Source organism: Octopus sinensis, linkage group LG3 (genome assembly GCF_006345805.1).
Source record: "Octopus sinensis linkage group LG3, ASM634580v1, whole genome shotgun sequence".
NCBI lineage: Eukaryota > Metazoa > Mollusca > Cephalopoda > Octopoda > Octopodidae > Octopus > Octopus sinensis.
The window spans coordinates 138686737-138708546 of NC_042999.1; the positions used below are offsets into that span (position 1 = coordinate 138686737).

At 34.4% G+C, this 21810-nt stretch overlaps 1 protein-coding gene across 7 annotated transcripts in view; it reads right to left on the bottom strand.

Moving 5' to 3' along the window:
* The window catches only part of LOC115209407 (extensin-2), a 271538-nt gene that overhangs the window by 13756 nt on the left and 235972 nt on the right, over nt 1–21810 (bottom strand). For 5 of the 7 annotated variants that reach the window (XM_029777805.2, XM_036501379.1, XM_029777804.2 and 2 more), the window contains 3 exons: nt 10786–10881; nt 3266–3442; nt 106–219 (listed from right to left, as the gene is read on the bottom strand). In XM_029777805.2, the coding sequence (XP_029633665.1) occupies nt 106–219; nt 3266–3442; nt 10786–10881 (387 nt within the window). The remainder of the gene's footprint in view (nt 1–105; nt 220–3265; nt 3443–10785; nt 10882–21810) is intronic. The other 2 variants (XM_029777807.2, XM_029777810.2) reach the window with 1 other exon arrangement.

Here is a 21810-nt window from a genome sequence, read left to right on the forward strand (position 1 = left end):
AGACTATAGGTGCGATTGATATTTTTGCTTTACCCCAAGGTATACCTAAAAATATCAGTTGAGTTTACTTCTTATTGTCAATAGTTAACAAGTATAAACACTTACCTGGAGTTGGGTCAGTGTCTGTATCTGCCCAGTTCTGCAAGACACGGAAAGATGGTGATGGAATGTGCTTTCCTTTATATCGGATCGATGCTTCACAATAATTACCAACACCATCTGAAATGAGAGAAGAAAATTAAAAAAAAAAAAAAAAAAAAAAAAAAAAATGTATAATTCCCAGAATTATAATTTTTCAACTAGATAGATACAATACATAAATTCAAAAGGTTCTAAGATAAAATTAATATAAATTAATAAAAAGGATCAATAAAAATATTATAAGAGGTAATACTTTCAACAAATATCACCTACAAAAAGAATGTGATTGTCAATATATTATGACAGTTTAAGGCTGTTCAAATATCAGTAAAACCAGACCTATGGATAGTTAGTTAGTTAATTTGGCTCAAAAGCAAATAGCAAGGCCATGTAGGGGGACATGGAGTTAAGTACAGGGTGGTGTTCATGTAAAGAGTTCAGGCCACTTGAGGTCCAGGGAGGCTTTGAACAAAGCGGTCGTCGGCATCTTCACCATCTCGTCTGGCAGCTTGTTCCACGGATCCGCAACCCGGACGGAGAAAGCTCCTCTCCTTCGATTGAGATGAAATCGTCGCAGGTAGAGCTTTTCGGAATGACCCTGCAGCCGACGCTCTGGAGCAGGAGTGAAGAACAGCTCTTTCGAGATGTTACACTTTCCGCTTATGATGTTGTGGGCGAGAATGAGATCACCACGGCGGCGGCGTTTTTCAAGAGAATAAAGGTCGAGCGTCCTCAGCCTTTCTTCGTAGGACAAATTTTTGAGACCATGAACCATGCGGGTAGCCAGCTTCTGGACTCTTTCGAGATGCTGTATGTCTTTGAGGAGATAAGGAGAAGAGGCTTGAATCCCATACTCCAATATGGGTCTCACCAGCGTGACAGAGTGGTAGGAATATGGCTGCTGTGAGCATTCCGAATGACCGTCGAATCAAGAACAGAATTCCGCGTGCTTTGTTGGCAGCATGGACGCACTGGGCCGAAGGCGAAAAGGAGGAATCCACCAAGATACTCAGGTCCTTTACCTGATCGGTCCTCTCCAGCAGCAGACGACCCGGCTCGAAATCAAGTGAGTTGCAGGATAAATACATATATTTATTCATTCTATGAAAGCATTAAACAAATGCTAGTTCCAGTGGAGCAGCATTTTTGAAATGGAATGGAATGTAAATTGCTCTACTAAGCTTTGTTTAAAGCACAGTCCTTGTGGCCAAATTCTCTGCAAAAGTTTTAAATCTCAGGCTACATTAAGTTGAAGCCATTCTGCTATTAACTTGAATTGTAACACTAAATTTCTGATGGGACAACCACAGCAACAAAAGTCTTAGAACATTTTGTGAATCCAGAAGCTATGTGCATTACAAGCATTACATGCTTTCACAGTTATAACTTATGAAATTACATAAAATTAGAATTTATTGTATTCTCTCCCTCCCTCCATCTCATCCAATGTGTCCTTCCTTTTTTTAAACTGGATGATGTTATTTGAAGGAGATTTGAGTGCTGTTTCTAGAAGGTTGAGCCCTTACACAAAGGCTCCAATGTTGGCCCAGTCATATGTATATATAAAAAAGTTGTTTGTATATTTGTCAATGAGGTGATGGTGACTGTTGCAAATACAGCATATGTGGTGAATGCAGGGTTGTAGTGGCACTATGTAGTGGAACTGAACTATTAGTAGGCATAGGTTATTATCAAATCATCTAATTTACTTTCTTTTCATTTCTTCCTATGATTGTCATGTGTCAGATATATGAATGTCAGCAGAAAATAACCAAGAGACATTTGTTGAAATTCTCACATTGTTTATTCCTCATATCAACTGATCCATCTATTCTACTATCAAACAGTTCTGCTGTCATCATTATCCAGTCTTGTTCAAAATTTAAGTGAGAGTATATCATCCAATGTGTCTTTCCTTTATGGTAGTGAAGTGAAATTTCAAATATTTGGCTTTGATTTCTAACCATTTGATTGATTTCACAGAAGCTCCCTCATGGTTTGTAGTTAAAGACATTGATATGATCAATGCAAAACTGTTTTTTTCATCATTCTTATCTATATCCAAGTATGATGGTCAGCTAAGATCAAACCAGCTCTCCTCAAGCCTGCTTTTGCCTCCTCGCCTAACCCTTTACCACTTAAAAGAATTTTATTCCATTACCTGGCCTTACAAGTGTAGGTTTTTTGGTTTTTGTGAAAGACTTTGACACATAGTTGCAGCTTAATTTATCATGGCTAAGATAAATTTCCAGACTAGTAATCTTATATTTAGAATTTATATTTACAATATATCTAAACCGGATTTTAATTGACCTGATTTCTGTTATCAAGTTTTACTTTCTGCATGATCCCAGACTGGATTAGAACTTTCTCCATATCTACGGTCAATCTGGTCTTTCTACTTCATTAATGTCAACCTCTATATAAATTAGTGAAAAGGTCGTTAATCAATATTTCTAGATTACAAGAGTGGTAGATATGCAAGTGATTATGTGAATGGATACTACAGTGTAAATGTGAGCAAACGTGTGAATGAGCAAATATAAATGTACATAGGAATTTTTGTGCGAAGGGACATAACTCTTTTCTATTCCTAAACTAAAGTTACAAGTCGATTTGATTCCATAATCCCAATACCAATTTAGCTGCAAATGATCAGTTGTCCGACGACAGCTTTAAAGAAAGAAAAGGAGATTAACACCACCATGTGGTACCAGGGGTCATTATCAAACTTTCATTCTCTCCTTCTGCATTCTTTCCTGCCAATGTCAGGCTGGGCAGTTTGCAACATTAATCCCACCAGCCAATGGTGATCTGCCCTATCCCTCTTTACCTGATTAATTTAAAAGAAATGGAAATTATTTGCTTTGTGCAGTTAAAAAGTCATTAAAAAATGCAATTTATTCGAAATTATTTTAATCTGTTCTTATCTCAGAATCAACAAATTGTAGGCAAGCCAATGAGGCAAGATTGATCCTCCAATCTACTAGAAATAGCAACTAATTCTCCCTCAAACTCTTACTAAAGAATAGAGCATAATGTGGTCTGAGATAAAAGGAAAAGATGATGATCAAGATGAGAATGGGCTGAGGTAGGGAAAAAAAAAAATGTAGTTAACACTAACCTTCATCTTGAGTGTCTTGTGATGAGACTTCATCTTGACTATCTGATACAGTTAAATTCTGCAACATTTTAAAAGACTTGGACGGAATATCACGCTTACTATGGAGACCAGAGAATCTCATTTCATCATCTTCAGAGTTGTGACGCAGTAGTGGGTTCTTCTGTTTCTTACGAGACACTAAAGAAAATGGTATAAATCATTAATATCACCCATAAGAACTTGTTTTCACACAGTAAAAAGGCACTTTATGGAGGATGAAAGAGCTATCATCAATTGACTCAACACTAATATATTACCATAAGCTATTTTATCAATGGATCAGCTACTAGTAAGATTGAAGTGGTACAGAGAAAACCAAATTCTGTAGGCAAGATTTTTAATCCTATATAATAAATGATTGTTATATAGTAGCACCAGGCTACATTTGTAAGAGAGGAGTATACTTAATTGAATGTACCTCAAATATTACACAACTTAATATCTCCTCACACATAATAATCAAAAAGCCATGCTTTTTATGGGAGAAGTATTGTTGATTAAACTGATCTAGAAAGGATAAAATGCAAAGCTGATTTTGAAGACAAACTTGAGGCATATATTTTTCCAATACTAATTCTGGCACCTTATAGACTTGCAATAATAATTAGGATTTCTGTTTTATTTTGATCAGTGATTATAGTCAATGAAATCAAAACTTATTTTTTCAACAACAAAAGTATGAAACCCAGATATAAAGTGAAGCTTGAAGTTAAAGGTAATTAAATTTATCAGGCAATTTTGTTCATCACTGTATTGACCAAGTCTGCCACTCATTACCCTAATAACAATTTCTAACATTACTATAAAGCTAAACAATTGACTAGAAAATTAAAAGCCAGAATCAACTGCAAAATTATGAAATGTGTAGTACAAAGCTAACAAACACAAACAAAAAGATCTTCACTGATTGTACAAACTTACCCAGCTTACTGTTTTTAAAAAATAAATTTCCATTTCTATATACACAAAAGATGATATTTTAAGATAATTACGATTTTCTTGAGAGAATGTTAATAATGCTGAAATTAAAATGCAGTTAATTCAGCTTGCCAGGAGCCTTCTCAACTCTAGGAACTAAGAAACACATCGTGTACATTTTAGTAGAATATGAATACAGATAGGAGTTTAAATGTTACTATGCCCTGTGTTCCATCCTGTAGCAAGGCACATTGCCTGTTAGAAAAGTTTCACATCAGTTTCAGATAGGTGCTAAATGTTAAGTGCATCCAACATAAAGAAAAATGACAATTCCTCCAACAAAATCAGAACCTATATCATACAATGCCATTCATGGTAATACAGAAAACAGTGAAAAACAGGAAACATCCTTGCAAGAATGATTTCTTAAACAAGATGAAATAGACAAACTAAAAAAATACATAAAAATAAAAGAAAAACTGATGCAGGAAATAAAAATTTAAATAAAAAAATGCATGCAAATATTCAATTAGAATTTACACTTTAACCCTTTAGCATTTAAACTGGTCATATCCAGTCCAAATATTCTGTTTTGTATTAAAACCAGCTAGATCTGGCCTCTCTACAATCATTCTAAAAATATACAAAATTTAAATCTCAAAGCTACAAGATAATGTATGATAAATTCAAACAATGTGAATAAATAATCATTCCATTTGACAGAATAATTTGAATGCTAAAGGGTTAAAATAAGCAAACTGACAATCTTTCAAAAGAGGTTTCAGTCATTGGACTGTGGCTATCTTTCGTCACAGACCATAGAAACCCAATATAAAAACAAATGGTTTTTAGAGCAGTGAAAAAACAAACACTATATGGTAGGTGAAAAAAATTCTGAAGGAATTCAAATATATTTCTAGAAATCAAGTGGCTTATCATAAGGGATTAACTATTTCAAGAATCTAATAAAATGAAATATGATCAGAGAGCATCTAAAATTTAAAAACGTTTTATATTGGTCATGAAAACTATATAGGAAGTGGTATAAGGTTTATGACAAAAATTAAGATACAAAGTTTTGTATAAAAAAGCTCGAGTTTTTTGGTAATGAACTAAAATTAGTTTAGCCAATTAATATAAAATCTCCAAAAACAAGAGCAAATTATACAATACAAAATATTTGATTGCAATTAATTGTACAATAAAAATTAAATTTTAGCATTAAAGAGTTAACGACATACTAAGCTATATAGTGTGCTAATATTGATTTCCATTTGCCACACAAAACAATTTAAATTAATTTAAGTGGTAACTGGTGATAAAAATATAGACTCAAAAACCAAAGAACTAAACTTAGAATTTTTAAAATCCTATCGCAGTAACACCCATATAAAGTAACAAGTTGTTTCAATGTTGTATGTATGGTGTGATGTTATGTGATACATTATATCGCATAAGGGATAGTGAGTGATGGAATTAAAGAAAAATCATGACGAGCGCGAAGGTTATAGTGGTACTGATTAAATCAAGTTTGCTACCAAAGCATAATATCACAACTTTTTTTTTTTTTGTGTGTATGTATTTTATTTCTCCAAATGAATGAAGAGGTTACACAAGTTGATATATCAGGGAGCTAAAGTAAAAACTGAAAAGGCTATTTTGATGTGATGAAACTAGGTTCAAGAAATTTTGTCTCTTGCTATACCTTCACAAAAACAGCAAATAACTAAATTTTGTCTAGGCAATATTAAAGTCATCTCCCTTGGTTATGGTTCACACACACACACACACACACACACATATATATATATAAATCATTAGAGGGAATTTTGACTAGGAATTAATCTAGGTTAAGTTTTTTTTTTTAAAACTATATAAGTTGGAGCCCTTACACTGTAACAGAAGTTGAAAAGCACTGAGGTTTACCAGTTTTAGCACAAAGATTTGGAAGAATTAGTTCTCTGGTAATTTTCTTCCATGAAAATAAATATTTGTGGCAAACTCTTATAAAATGACAATGTTCTAAAAGATGTACATTTAGATGTAAACTAGCAGTCACAGAATTCAAATATGGGTAAGGTGCGTCTTAGCATTAAGCACTCATCTGCTGATGGATGCTATTATTTACGTATATAGTCATTGCAACATTATTTTCAAAACAGGACACCCTTCTTACCTCTAACTACCTAACTTATAAGTTATGAGGGGAAACAGGTTTATCATCCAGGTAAACTGAAACTTGCAATAATGGATAAGTAAGTAGTAGAATTTGAACTCATGACTATAGAGTCAAAAGTTTTTCATCATAACTAATTGCTTTATTAACTTTAAATGAAGTAAAATAAAAATTAACTGACAACAGCAAATAATAAAAAAAGCTGTTTCAAAATAAAACAGTCAAAACAAAACAGCATGACTATAAAAGAGATGAAAATTTGTCAAGGGACAATAGAAAACAAAAATCCTAAAGACAACTACTTCTAGTATAAGGCTTAAATTACATAAGTGTTGGGTTTTTAGAAACTGTTTAAGCAATCATTATGAAATGCCTCAATGAAGGAAAAAAAAATGTACAATCACAACCCTGTTTGACAGAATTGGTATAAAGGAATTAAAGGGCAAGGAAGGTAGATAGTCCCAGACTAAGAATGCAGTTTTAAAAAAGCTTTAAAAATACTCAGAAACTGCTTTAAGCAGAAACTGACACCCATGCAAAATCCTGGCAAATTAATCTGCAGGAGGAAAAGGATTACTTATGTTTAAGTCGCCCATTAGACCTCCCATTCACATCACCAGGGAATGTTTAGAAATGAAATGGTTGGAGAGTAGCGTATTGTGGTGTCATGTCTCACATGTATGTATATGGGATTTTAGGAAAACAGCCCACAGTGGTCTGGAGTAATACAGTTTGAAATGGCTGGTGTTAAGTAGCATAGGAATAAAAGCAAGTAGTCTAGAATATAGTGGCTGAGTGCAGTCTGAAATGGAATATTACAGACTGGAATGATCTGGTATGTAATGGTAAAATAAAAATTATTGGTGTAGAATTATCTGGAGAAATGTTAACTGAAGCAGGAGTTAGTAAGTGGCGTGGCTTGATATTGACTGAAGTTTATAACTGAAAAGTATTAAGTGCTTAAGTTCAATGAAGCATATCAGTGTGGTATAGTCTTGGCATATATGTTCTGGTATGATATAAAGTTATACATATGAATGCCTTTATTTTTAAATTGCAAGATGCTTTCTGAGTATATTTTATAGTAAGTATGCAGTGTGGATATTCAGGGCACACAGAGGGAATATGCAATAGAGCTACCTCTACTGCATTATATAAGTGTTACATGAGTGATTTGGTGGTAGATAATATGGGTGTGTATGTAGATGCTAATAGTACTGTAGAATATGATACATGATATGAAGATGTTAGAAAAAATGAGGCGAAAACTGAATGAGAGATAGCAAAAACAAAATATGGAACAAAGCTGAAAAGCACAAGCTTTTCCTCCACCTAAATATAACACGAAATAAATCTAAAAATTGTGGAGGTAAATATGGAAAAGCAAAAGTATCACCATATTGATCTGATGGTCTTAAATGTAATAAATATCAAAATAAATCTTTTTAACAAACATTGTAAAGGAAGGAAAAAATGAATTACAGATCTGGATTGTGTTGAAGTGTGTTAATACATCAACGTATCACAGATTTTCCAGTAATTTTCATTATAACCAGTACCAATCAATTATTCTTGTTGAGATCATAAACTTAACACCACCACCTGATCCTTAAATAGTAATAACGTATTATATGATCTTTGAGGACCTTTACAAGCACTTTTCCAGCTAACACTGACCTTTAGATGCCCCCCATCATCATAGTGAATCTAGTGCAACATTAATCATCTTGATACCTTTCAGACATAGGGATAAAGCTGGAATGCCATAACTATGCATTGTTATGGATCTGATTAGTCAGGAATGACTTGGTACTAAACGATTTCACGCCAATCTCGTAACTATATTCAACATTAATGCACATTTTCATCACCTCATAAAAACATTGCTTAGACATAGTATAAAAAAACGATAAACGTCACCCTTTTCAAGCCTAGCCAGGTTCATGGGCCTGGTTTCCCGGTTTCTGTGGCATATGTGTTCCCGCCAGCTGAATGGGACACCAGTCCATCGCAGCATTACTCAAGAAACAAGAAGAAAGAGAGAAAGTTGTGGCAAAAGAGTACAACAAGGGTCGCCACCACCCCCTGCTAGAGCCTCGTGGAGCTTTTTAGGTGTTTTTGCTCAAGACACACACACAACACCCGGTCTGGGAATCGAAACCACGATCCTCCAACCGTGAATCACCTCTAACTACTGGGCCATTGCACCTCCACTAGACATAGTATAATCCACTATAATATGTCCACTATTACTATTTTTCTTCTACCTCATTTCACATAGAACTACATTCTATGCATATAGCAGTGATAAACCACTTTATACACACACACACAGGAATACACCAGCATGGCTTCAGCCAAGATAGCGAAAACACTAAAGAACCAGAATATGCTTCTACATTAATATTACTATGCTTACCATCATAACTGTACCAACATTATACTCTTGTACATAGTGATGGTAATAGTTGGTGTCTCAGCAAAACTTGACCTTTGTAGACTCCCACACTAATGTACTAATAATATTAAAATATAGAAAAGAAAGGGCAGGACAGAAAACATCAAGGCTGTAAATCTCTCTGATCATCATCTCCAGTTACATTAAAATTAATACGAGGTTGTGTGAAACAAACAGCAAAACTTTAGGTAAGAGTGATGGTAGGGGTAAAAGGGAAGAAGGCTATCAAATATATAATTCCATCATAACAGCAATTATAATATCTCATTCTGCACCATATATGTAAATAATCTGTAACAAAGGTATCAAAATATTTAATATTTTGGTATCTTAATATTTTTTGTTGACTAAACACAAAATTGTTTTTTGTGTGATACTTTTTATATTACTCGTCATATCTGTTTGAATGTAAAAATAACATAACTGGGATTTGAAACAATGTGATACCAAGATAGGTGATATAATGTATTTAGGTGATATGCATAGATTATCTCCCTGCAAGTCCTCAAATGTGAAGGAGGGAAACCATCTAAGTTAACCCAAATGCTTGAAAGGTACTTTGTATTATTGACTCTGGGAGGATAATTGTAATCAATTGTGTTTTGGCTATTACAAAGTTCAGAATTGTAGAACTGAGCAGCAGAAAATTGTGACATACACCTTTCCCAAAGATTAATGAAGTTGTTACAACCAGTAATGGAAATTACACCTTTAAAGATATTCTCAATTGAGAAGTCTCAAATGAGATTGGAAATTCTGTTATAGAATCTATCAAATTTAGACGTATCTACAGCAACAGAGTTTGAGGTATTATGCAACAAATTTACATAATGTTCCATTTTGCCATATTCATTCCCTTCTCAAGGGAATGAATTTCAACCAAAAAGAAAATTGGATCAAAGGCTTTGCAAAAAAAAAATAAGTAATGATATTTCTTCCCAGTCACATGCACACACAATATGGAATATTACCAACATATCAGCTATTGCAATACAAACTTTCAAAGGCTGAGTGCAGAACTAGCTTAATATTTTTGCCATTGGAATATTGTGAACCAGAAATTGGCTTGTTAGAATCCTATAACCAACAACATTTAGTAACAAATTCAGGAGATACATTTTGCTTTAAAAAAAAAAAAAAAAAGGGAGAAATTAATTCTATGACTAGAATTAAGTAAAATATCTAAATTTCTGAAATCATTTTGTTCTAGTATAACAAGCAGAAGTGAGAAACGTTTATTAGTTAAACACAATGCTGGTTTTTGTGATGTACATATTTTTTTTGTACACCCCATTTTCAGTTAGAAATCCTATTGCAGAAATTTAGCAGCATCATTGGCACTTTAATAAAGTAGCCAAAAGATAAAAGAACACAAAAACAACAAAACAAAAACAACAAAAAGGGGTGGGGAATAAATTACCTGTCAGCAGTGACAGGTTCAGAAGTTGGTATCAAATTATTAAAAGATAAACAGAAGCAATACACATGAAAAAAGAACTACACATTATATACACAACACACGCCATATATATGAGAAACATTGATGAAAGCAAGGAGGACCAAAGCAGAAAATACTATTTTTTTGAGATCAGAAAACAATGACACTGGAACAACAGACACAGCAAACACTACTTCTACTAGAGATAGATAGTAATGGGGGTTTGGATTGAGGATAGGGTAAGGAGAAAAGTCAAGAGGGGAAGAGGAATAAAAATATTAAAGAATACCAAGAAACCAGAAGCAGTACAATAAATTGCTGTTTGACTTAGTGTGTGTGTATGAGTGCGCTTGTGTGTGTGTGCATGTGTAAAATGGTATTGTTTACTATTTGTTATTTTCGCTCCCATTCAGTCTCAAATACAGGGAGTAGATTGTATAAGAGGAAAAACACTAGCTTGTACTACTACTGCTGCTGCTACTACAAGATACCTGAGACATCATCAGTAGGTTCAGCCGTAGGGGGACACCTTACAGGCTTTGGTGGTGGTGGCGGTGGTGGAGGTTTTTGTTTTAAGGGAGGAGGAACTGGTAAAGAAGAAAAGAGAAAGAATGAGAATATACTGATCCCACCAGAAACTAAAGCATATATGTAAGACAAAAAACAAAACAAAACAAAAACATCTAGACACCTGAGGTGTCGGTACAGTACAGTGGTGTTCTAGCATGAGCAATATGGTTATGTCCATGGCAAAAAAGAAAGAAAAGAAATAAGAATTGAAAAAAATATAAAACAAAATAAAATATATAGTAAAAAGTGGATTATGGAGTTGAGGTACTGTGACATGGTAAAGTTTCCAGATTTAATGTCATCTTATACTTGTGGTGTTTTTGCTGCAGTCATTGACCAGTAATTGTTCAGGCTCGGTATCAATTACATTAGACATCTGTGTATGATTTTGATTTTGATTTTTCCAGTTTCAGCTCATGAGCTGTGGCCATGCTGGGGCACCGCCATTTGGTTTGCTACATGATTTTACCTACTGCCATTTGGTGCATGAGAGTTCAATGCAGCTGCCCTCATCTGCACCTCCTGCCGTGAAGTTGGTTCATCCGGGACACCTGACAGGAAGAGATCCAGTCCTACTTTAAAGACATCCGCATCTACACCATGCAGGTCCCTCAGGTTCTTCGGGAGGATATTGAAGAGCTGTGGGCCTCTGAAGCCCAGGCTATCACAGTATGTGCAAATTGGTCATGGATTCTAACTACCTATCTTCCTTTGACAAAATTATATTTTAAAAAGAAATAGAAGTGAGAGGAAAACTAAATCTCACCAGCTTAAATAAAAAAAAACAAACATTTTGGATATCATTAAAAAGAATGGATGGTCAGGGTTAGAATTCTTTTGATCATAAGTCTGCTTAGTTAGGGCTGAAAATCTGGTGCAAAACACTTTGGATCAATAGAAACAGAGAAATAGCTTTCTCAAGAACATTAGCAACCAAAGTGAAATAGTTGTCCCCATATTCAAAAGACGTGAAACTATTTCTACTTTATGCTTCTCACCATGTAAAGAAGCTGAAATACTGAAATAAGAATATCCCCAGGCAATGTCTGCCTTAAGAGTAACATTTTCTGACAGAATTAGGTAGGCGGGAAACTAACAAAATGAAATCCAGACAGTAGCAATTAACAAAAATTAAAAGAAAGAGCAAATATGATATAAATATGCCAAACCCTTACCCATTGAAACAAAGTGTATAATGCAGCTTAATATTGTGAGAGATTGGTAAATAGACACACACACACACACACACACACATGTAAGGGCACGTGCCCTAGTGATTAGGGTGTTGCACTCATGATTACAAGATCGTGATGAGGATTCCTGGACTGGGCAATGCATTGTGTTCTTGAGCAAAACACTTCATTTGATGTTGCTCTGCAATCACTTCAGTATCTAACGTGTGGCACACCTTGTTCCAGTACAGTCAATACTGTTTTGGTGGAGGGAGGGAGCTAAAGTACAGTATAAACATTCAATCATTATAAGTCATCTGTGCAGGTTGTTCAGAAAGTAATTGTAGAGACCCTTAGCTGTCATTTATGATAGGAGACTACACATACCGTAAATCGAGTATAGTCTGCCCTTGAGTATAATACACAGGGGATTTTTAGGGTGCTGTACTTCTGAAAAACCTAAATCTTGTGTATAATCTGCACTCCTTCTCTAACTTGAGTCATATGTAATTAAGCCAGCAGCACCTAGTCGAACAAACACTTCCGCGCATGCGTAATACAATAATGGTGATATTCTTAACTGTTATATGGGAATGTAAATATGTTTGAAAATTGTTTTTGTTACATATTATTCTGTGTTCTGAATACTTTTATTTTAATAAATGTTGCTTACTGCAAGTTATGGATGATTCTTTTATGACTTCATTGCTTTCAGGCTTAGCTTAAGGTATTTTCGCGCTCGACATCACAAAATGTGTCTGAATAAACATTGCCAGACAGCAAATAGAGAATCGGACATTGCTTAGAAAATATTTTTCATTTTTAACCTTGTATATAGTACGCACTAGGGATTTTGACCTTTAAATTTCAGGGAAAAAATGTGGATTATACTCGAGGATTTACGGTACACAGATTTAAAAATAAAAATAGCAGGTTTTTGTTATTTGCAATGTAAAATAACTATAAGAATAATTAAAAATGATAAATAATAAATAAAACAAATAAAAAACAATAATGCAACAATAAATAAAACTAAGATCAATTATAAAAACAATAATAACAATAAGAGCAGTAATAGCAAATATGTTCATTAAAGGTTAGACACTTCTAAAATTGCAGTGATATTTGATTGAAATAAACTAAATTTAGTTCAAGTTACTAATCTGAGGCTTCTATCTACTGAATGGACAAAAAATAGTGAATGCATGAGAGAGAGAAAGAGAGAGAGAAGAAAAGAAAGAATGAAAGAAAAATTGTTAAAAATGCTTACTTTAGAATAAAAAAATATTTTAATCTTTTCTAAAAACAAATCCTATTTAGTATATTCCCTTAATTTTCTAAGCATTTCACTTAAATCATTACAAATTATATAACAATTTCAATATAAAATGTCCAAGAATAATATATATTTGTTAATCACATTCTGTTTTTGAAAAACATTCTAAACAAATACAGATTGCTCAAATTGAAGGTATAAAAAAACAAAGAAACAAGCATTAACCAAAAACAATACAAATGTCTGTGAAAATAAGAGAAATCTTCACAAGTAAAGCAAAACATAAGCATGAAGTTTGATAAAACCCAACATGCAGGATTAAAAGTCGAGATGGACTTTGAATTAAACCTAGTTTCAATGGATTTTTACTTTGGGTGTTTGAAAAATTTGCTCAATTTATCATTACATAAGGACCAAAAGTATAAGGCAGCCAATTTACTTCAGGTCCTCTAGAATATGATACGTTAGGAAACAAATCACTGACAACCCTTCTACAACCCGCCGAATCAATGTTAATCAATTGCAGAGAACACTTTCCAGAACATTTTTATTCTCTGCAACTGAGTAATATTGAAGCTGTAAACAATGTATATGAAAGTAGTTGTAGAAAGTTTCCTACTGGTATAAAAGTAAAAAGATTTAAGCTATAACTCAGCATGTTGGGTGGGATTGGGGGTAGCGTATGCAACAAAATTGATCAGAGTTAACAATTGAAAGAAGAACTTGAAACAAAATGCAAACCAATAAAAGTTCTGGTAGATAAGCTGATCTATAAAGAAGAAACAATGGACTGTATTTTATCTGACATTAGAAAAACTAATAAATATGCATGCCCAAATAGATGTTCAACTGAATACAATACCAAATAGATGTTCCAATTGAATACAATACCACCAAATACTTAGCAAAACTCTAAAATATGTGATGGTACACCTTACTTTCATAGACGTGTCTGTCACACACACTGCCTCAATATTGACTGGAAAGGAATTTGTCCCCAGTTTATAATTGTTATTCAAATTTAAATGCTACACATTTTATATGTATTTATATTTTATTTTAAGCTGTTTTACAGACTAAATCACAATTAGTTTTTATCACATTTGTAATGAATAGTCAACAGAAAAGAACATTTCAGTAGATTCACTCTAAACACTTTTTTGTAGATTAAGTCAATTGGGTCAATTCTCAAAACCTTAAAGAGTTAACAATGGATGCAGAAGCAAAGCAGGGTAGCAAATTGTAATTTGCAGCTAAGAGTATGAGATTATATTTAAAAATTCATTGCCACTGCACCTCGTTAAAAATAAAGCCAATATTTTTTTTTCCTTCTTCCTTCATGGCCTTTCAACTTTTTATTAGAAACTAATTATTGAAGTAATATGAGAAGAAACAACTTGAAATATGGAATTTAGTTGCAAACAAAAACATTTCCCATGAAATTATTCCCATAAAAATAAACAAGCAAAAACAAGTTACTACTTCCTTAAATCAGAACTTGAAATAACAAATGATTAATATTAGTCACTGGGATTATGTTTCCCTTCCTCATTACAAAGGTAATTTTAATTGAAAGTTTTTGCTCATTTAAGTGTGTTAGTACTCACATATTCTGGAATGACCGGGTATTATTTTTTTTTAAAGGAAAAAGGAGATGGCAAACAGCTTCTCTACAAGATTTGCCATTTGTTTTAACTAGAAAAAACTATTTTTAGCTATGAGATTCCTTCCTTTAATTTTTTTATTAAAATTTTTTTTTTATATATATTGTTTGAGAAAAGTCTCTTTGTTGGAGGCTCAAAGTCTGCAGTTGTAACTTAGCAGTTTTAATCTTTCCTTATAAAGTATACTATATAGTCCAGCAATGAGATCTCTTGACTGGACGTAAATTACACATTTGCCAATTGAAGGACACTGATTTCATATATATAACAATTTGAAACCAATTTTCTTCGTAAGTTAAGTACTTCAGTTCTTAATTTGTACACCAGCCAGCTATTGATTCTGAATGCAAATTGCACAACTTCTAAATGGATATTCAAGGTAACATTTTAAGACTCATCATTAATTAAATCCATTAGGAAGAATTAATGATTTTTATAATGGTGTTAATTCAAATGATATGAAACAAAATAGGCTTTAATAAAGACACTTGACAAATTCAAAGGTCTAGCCTATCTAATTGAAAATTTAGACTGTAGAGACCACTGCTGTGGTCAAGAGTATGGCAACATTAACAAATGTTTGTTAACTCAAAGTGCTGAGTTCAAATCCTCCTAAAAGAGCCTGAAAAATATCTTGGAAGCCATTATAATGAATCTTCACAATATAAGCTGGTATCAAAAAGTTCCTGGACCAGTTCTGTAGTGTGCCAACAGATTGCAGCACATGGTTGTATATATAGCAGGAGCTAGCAGTGATCTTCTTCAGGCAGTGTGCCAAGTGACATCGCTGTGTTTACTTGTGAAACTCGTGTTCTTGTGATCATGTGTATGCTGTAGTCTGCAATTTTTGTCATGGACAGGAAGCTGGAGCAAAGAGCCAATGTGAAATTTTGCATCTGACTTGGGAAGTCTGCTGTAGAGACATTGAGAATGCTTCAGAAACCTTACAGTGATGCAGCAATGGGTCATACATGATGTTTCAAGTGGCATGGGCACTTCAGAAGCTGAAGAATGTCCCTGGAAGATAAGCAATCTGGAAGACCTACCATGAACATCACTCCTAGAAAATGTGGACAAAAGTCATCAGCTTGTGCCTGAGGATCATTGGAGGACAATCAATGATATTTTGAAGCATTTAAGGAAGGACATTTGGTGAAAGAATCTGAAGTGCAGAGAATTGGATTCAAGTGCAGAGAATTGGACAATGCACCCTGTCATCAAGCTCTCCTCACTTGTGAGTTTCTCATCTAAAACAACATGGTATCACTTCCACATCTGTCCTACTCATCAGATTTATCACTTGTGAACCTCCATCTCTTCCTCATGATGAACCTGCAGCTCAAAAGTCAGTTTCAACACTGCTGTTGAGATCAAGAGTGAATCACAAAAGGTCCTTGATTTGCTTACCAACAACTTCTAGGTTGGATACTAAAAGTGGTAGGAATGCTGGGACTGGTAAAATTTTGTGCAAGGTGGCTATTTCAAAGGAAATGATGTTAAAATTTATGATTAATACAAAAATAAATTATTTACCCAACTAGTCCAGGAAACCTTTTGATATCACCTCGTAAATATGGTTTACAGAAGTTAACTTTTACTAAAAACGAAAAAAAGAAAAAGACTTTGCATCAGTCAGTGGTTCTCGGTTTTTACCTATAGATGCCTTTGATTCTTATTGCTTTTGTGTGTACTCTCATAGCCATTCATCATAATCGTTTAATGTCCGTTTTCCATGGTAGCATGGGTTGGACGGTTTGACGGGGGTCTGGGAAGCCAGGAGGCTGCACCAGGCTCGTCTGATCTGGCAGTGTTTCTACAGTTGGATGCCCTTCCTAATGCCAACCACTCTGAGTGTAGTAGGTGCCTTTTATGTGCCACCAGCATAGAAGCCAGTCAAGGCGGCGCTGGCATCGGCCATGTTCGGATGGTGCATTTTACATGCCACCAGCACCGATATCACAACTTCAATTTCCATTTGATTTTTTGATGTGCTTGAAGAGATCCCATAGCCATTCAATATTTTAAAAAATCCTACTATATTCGTATAATTTTATTAGGAATTGTACACTAAAATTGTTAAAATATTGTGTATTGTTGAAGCATAACCAGTTTGTTGGACAAATTTTAAAGTCTCATATGGACCCCAATAGATCATATAAACCTTGGTTGAGAACCATTGATTGAAATCATTTAATAACCCTCACCCACTACCAGTATACATTTAAGCAAGTTAAGACAGAACCTCTATAGATGGTAACTTGATTTGCTAGAAATAACAACCAAATCTCCCACCCACATTCTAAATAGGGAAGCACTCCGTCGGTTATGACAACGAGGGTTCCGGTTGATCCGAATCAACGGAACAGCCTGCTCGTGAAATTAACGTGTAAGTGGCTGAGCACTCCACAGACACGTATACCCTTAACGTAGTTCTCGGGGATATTCAGCGTGACACAGAGAGTGACAAGGCCGGCCCTTTGAAATACAGGTACAACAGAAACAGGAAGTAAGAGTGAGAGAAAGTTGTGGTGAAAGAGTACAGCAGGGATCACCACCATCCCCTGCTGGAGCATCGTGGAGCTTTAGGTGTTTTCGCTCAATAAACACAATGCCCGGTCTGGGAATCGAAACCGCGATCCTATGACCGCGAGTCTGCTGCCCTAACCACTGGGCCATTGTGCCTAACAAACGTAAATGAAAGATGGGATGGACACAACTGCAATGTTTTTGAACATAGGTCTACTGATCTATACAGAAATGGAACTAAACATTTATTCAAGAGTGTTTTTTTTTTTATTCCATTTCCTAACAACTCCATTCTTTGTATATACAATCATCACCTAACTACCGCTCCATTACCTTCTATGCTGGAAAAGCTATTTTAGCCTTAGGCTCCAAAATGTCACCACCACCCTGTTTCCAGCAAGGGTAGGTGAGTCTACTATTATTCCATTCAGCCAAACAGCAGCAGCTTTTCAGAGATTGGAGCATAGTTCCTTTAATGGTAAAAGTTAGAAACGATAGAAGGGGAGTGGTGTGAAGAATTCTCTGCGGTTGTGAGGTGATGTATCAGTTTGCAGTAGACAACCATACATTCATTCACTCACTTAACATGGAGCCACCTGGCCTGCTAGTATATTTCTAATTGTTTGATAGGGAGAAGAAGAGAGAACAAATAAATGAAAGAGAGAGAGAAGGAAAACAAATGAGAGAAAGAGAGTGGAAACAAACAAGGGGGAATAAGAGAAAGCAAATTGGGGGAAATAAGAGACAGCGAATGTGGGAAATAAGAGAAAGTGAATAGAGGGGGAATAAAAGAAAGAATAGTGGGGGAGAATAAAAGAAAGAGAATAGGGGGAACTAAGGGAGGGAGAGGGTAGATAAGCAACAGAGAGAGAGGGGGGCAAGTGATAAAGAAAGCAGTTGGTGGGGAGGGGGACAAGAGGCAGAAAGCCTAGAGAAAGAGTAAAGAATGAAATGGGTAAATACAAAACCTGGTTGGGAGATGGGGGAGTGGGGAAAGATGAGAGATAAGAAAAAGATAAGAGGCTAAAATAAATTCATGATGAAAATGCCTTTTGTAACTCATTGCAGGATTTTAATACAATATAAACTACTGAATAATGTTTTATATATCTATGAAGTGATGCACACACATATTCATATAATAGGTAGTTGTGATGTTCATACATTTTCTCATTGGCTTTAATGAAATAAGAAATTCAATTAGCTTTGGGTTAATAATATCAAAAAATGAGAGTTTAATCAGTTATTTTTAGCATAATGGCTATCAAGCTGGTGTGGAAGGAGTAGAGGGAGAGGGAGAAAGAGGGAGGGGAGGAAAAAGAGAGAGAGAGAGAGAGAGAGAGAGAGAAAAAGAGAAAGAGAAAGAGAGAGAGTAGATAACGCATGGGACTCCTGTCTACTGCTTTATGAATTCTGCCAGTCCAACAATGAGGGCAAAATTGGCCTCAGCAGAATTTTAGGATCTATTCAGTTTGGCTGCCAGCATCAATTCTGTTTGAATTGATTTCATATTCAGTGTAATGATGCACTTTTATAGGCTAATGAATGGTGAGGAAATCATTTTTGCTTTAAATCAATAAAGAGTTATTAGCAATTAAAATTTGAAAATTTTGACTAATTTTAGCCAATCTTAAGCCACAGACACTTTCATGCCTGTTTCCATAGTAACAAGCAGAACATGAGAACTCTTTTGTCTGCAAGAAAGCATGTGTTGACAAATATATTGAAACTACTTGTTTTACCTATCTGTTGACAACTGAACATGTGAATTTATGAACTAGTCAACAAAATGTTTAGGTTTTAAAAATATTCAGTTTGTAATATGCTATTTTGTTTTTAGATAAATCTTTTAAGTTCATGCTGCCACAATGCTTAAAACTACATAAGACATGTTTACTCTTCCTTGACAACATGTGCTATTTTTAGGATGTTGACAAAATGTGCAGTCATGTACAAAATGACAGCTTCCAAATCCTGTTTCTTGACTGGGAGAAAATGATCCAACTTTAACCCTCTAACATTAAAAAAAAAAAAGCATTTTTCGAGAAAAGTGAAATAACTCCAGCAATTCAGCTTTGAAAAGTATATTAATGTGCCAAGTTAAAAATTTTTCAATAAGTTTTAATTTTTGAAATGCTGGCAACCAACCCAAATAGATCTAAATTTGACTTCACAATGAAAAAAAACAAAAAAAGAACCATCAAACATTTTGACCAATACTCTAATAGCTGTCAGTTTACTACCTCTATAGAGCACAATTGATCTATATCAACTTTGGTACTTATGGTATTTATTTTATCGATGTTGAAAGGATGAAAAGTAAATTTCACTTAGGCAGGATTTGAACACAGAAAATAATACCTTACTAGGGCAATAGCAATTGGTACTCTGGATCAGAGTTGCTTACTATCCTGAAGCAGTAATAATGCTATTAGCATATAATCTGTAGTCTTTTCACCACCATTTGACTTGTTACTGTTGCTTTCTTTGAGTAGTGTATCAATGAAATGATTATAATATACAGCACTAATCAACTTGACAATGGAGACAAACTTTGGATGTGAAGCAGTCACTTTTTGACTGGATACCTATCACAAGTACTTTATTACAGTTAAAATACCTGGCTCTTAATGATAGACTATGACATATTGAATGTTAGTACAATATGAGGGAACTGCTACATAGTTGTTTGACCAGGTAGGAACAGGAGCCAAATTGTAATCAAATTGCTGCCATCTTCAGAATGAACATTGGATAATGTAGTCTTGGAACAAAGGAGCGGTTATGGCTGGAATCTCTTTTTGTCAGTTCTGCTTGATGTATACTGAACAACTGGGTATTTGGTCACTATCCCACCTTTCACAAACTGCTTCATTTCAGCACCTTTCTTGGACAGATACACCTCTGTTCATTGCCTTTTTCTAGAATTATTTTTATAACTTTGCAGCCCTACAGCTTGTTGGATCCTGTCAAACTGTACAACCCATACCAGCAGTGAATTGATGGTAAATGATAAGTAGTTCCAAAATGTGCCAGAAAAGGTATCTAGGTATGTGGTGAAATTTCTAAAAATATAATTTAAGAGTTTAGCAAATCAATACTAATGTTTGGGCATCCTTAAAAACATGTTATAATTTTGTTATACACAAGTATGATTAATAAAACTAAGTATGGGTTATTACTTCTTTCAGAGCTTGTAAAAGAAGTGGAAGGAAGTTTCTTCAGATTTGGCTCAAATGTTTGAGTCAACTCTACTCAAGGTAGTCAAGGGCCAGATGGTGATATTAAAAACTGACAGCAATTTAATTGAGCCATCAATTTCTTTATCTTTGCTGCTGTCATTTGCTTGTAATTGACTATTATGGAAAGCATCTTTCCAATTTCCGTGCAGTTCTTATATTTCCTATCCAACATTGTTCACATGAATGAATACTAAAGTCTTCTATCCTAGCTTAAATAGTATAGTATTAAAGTCAGTACCTTTTCAGTAAATATAGTTCTAGCTTTATAAAATTTCAACAACTGTTTAGTACAAGGCAGTAAGCTGGCAGAACTTAACATGCCAGACAAAATGGTATTTCATCTGTCTATGTTCTGAGTGAATTTTGCCAATGTCAACTTTGCCTTTCCTTTTGGGGTTGATAAAGCAAGTAGGAGTTGAGCACTGGGAGGTGATGTTATCGACTAGCCACCACCTCCAAAACTTAAAGGCCTTGTGCCTATTGTATAGAGGCTAATAACAGATAAAAGAATCCAAGTTAGGCAAAATGGTATTAATGTCAAGTTAGAATCGAACCTATAATTTGTTAATGTATATCTACATAACCATTATTTTTTTAACTAATCAATTTATCTTAGAAACATTGTATATTTTTGTTCTCTATCTTCCTTTCATATAGGCATACCCCCTACCAACAACACTGCTATTTGCTGTTCACTGTTCTACATTCACAAAAGGTAGATGCCATTGAAAAGTAGAACATCTAGCAGTATATAACCTGGTGTTATACCTGCCTAATATTGATGCTCAAAAGTTTCATATTACACTGTGTGAATATATATATGTGCACATTAAATAATGCTGTATTTATTAACATCCAAATATTTTCATTAAAAAAAAAAATTCAGTTTTAAATAAAGTGAAACAAACACACACACACACACACTGCAGTGTGCACTTTGATAGTTAGCGATTATCAACAGTACTGCACACATATGAAAACAATTAGGATAAAAAACATATTCCATCCCACCAAATATGTGTATATACACATCTCCAGAGTGTGCAATATACTAAATTAGCAAAAG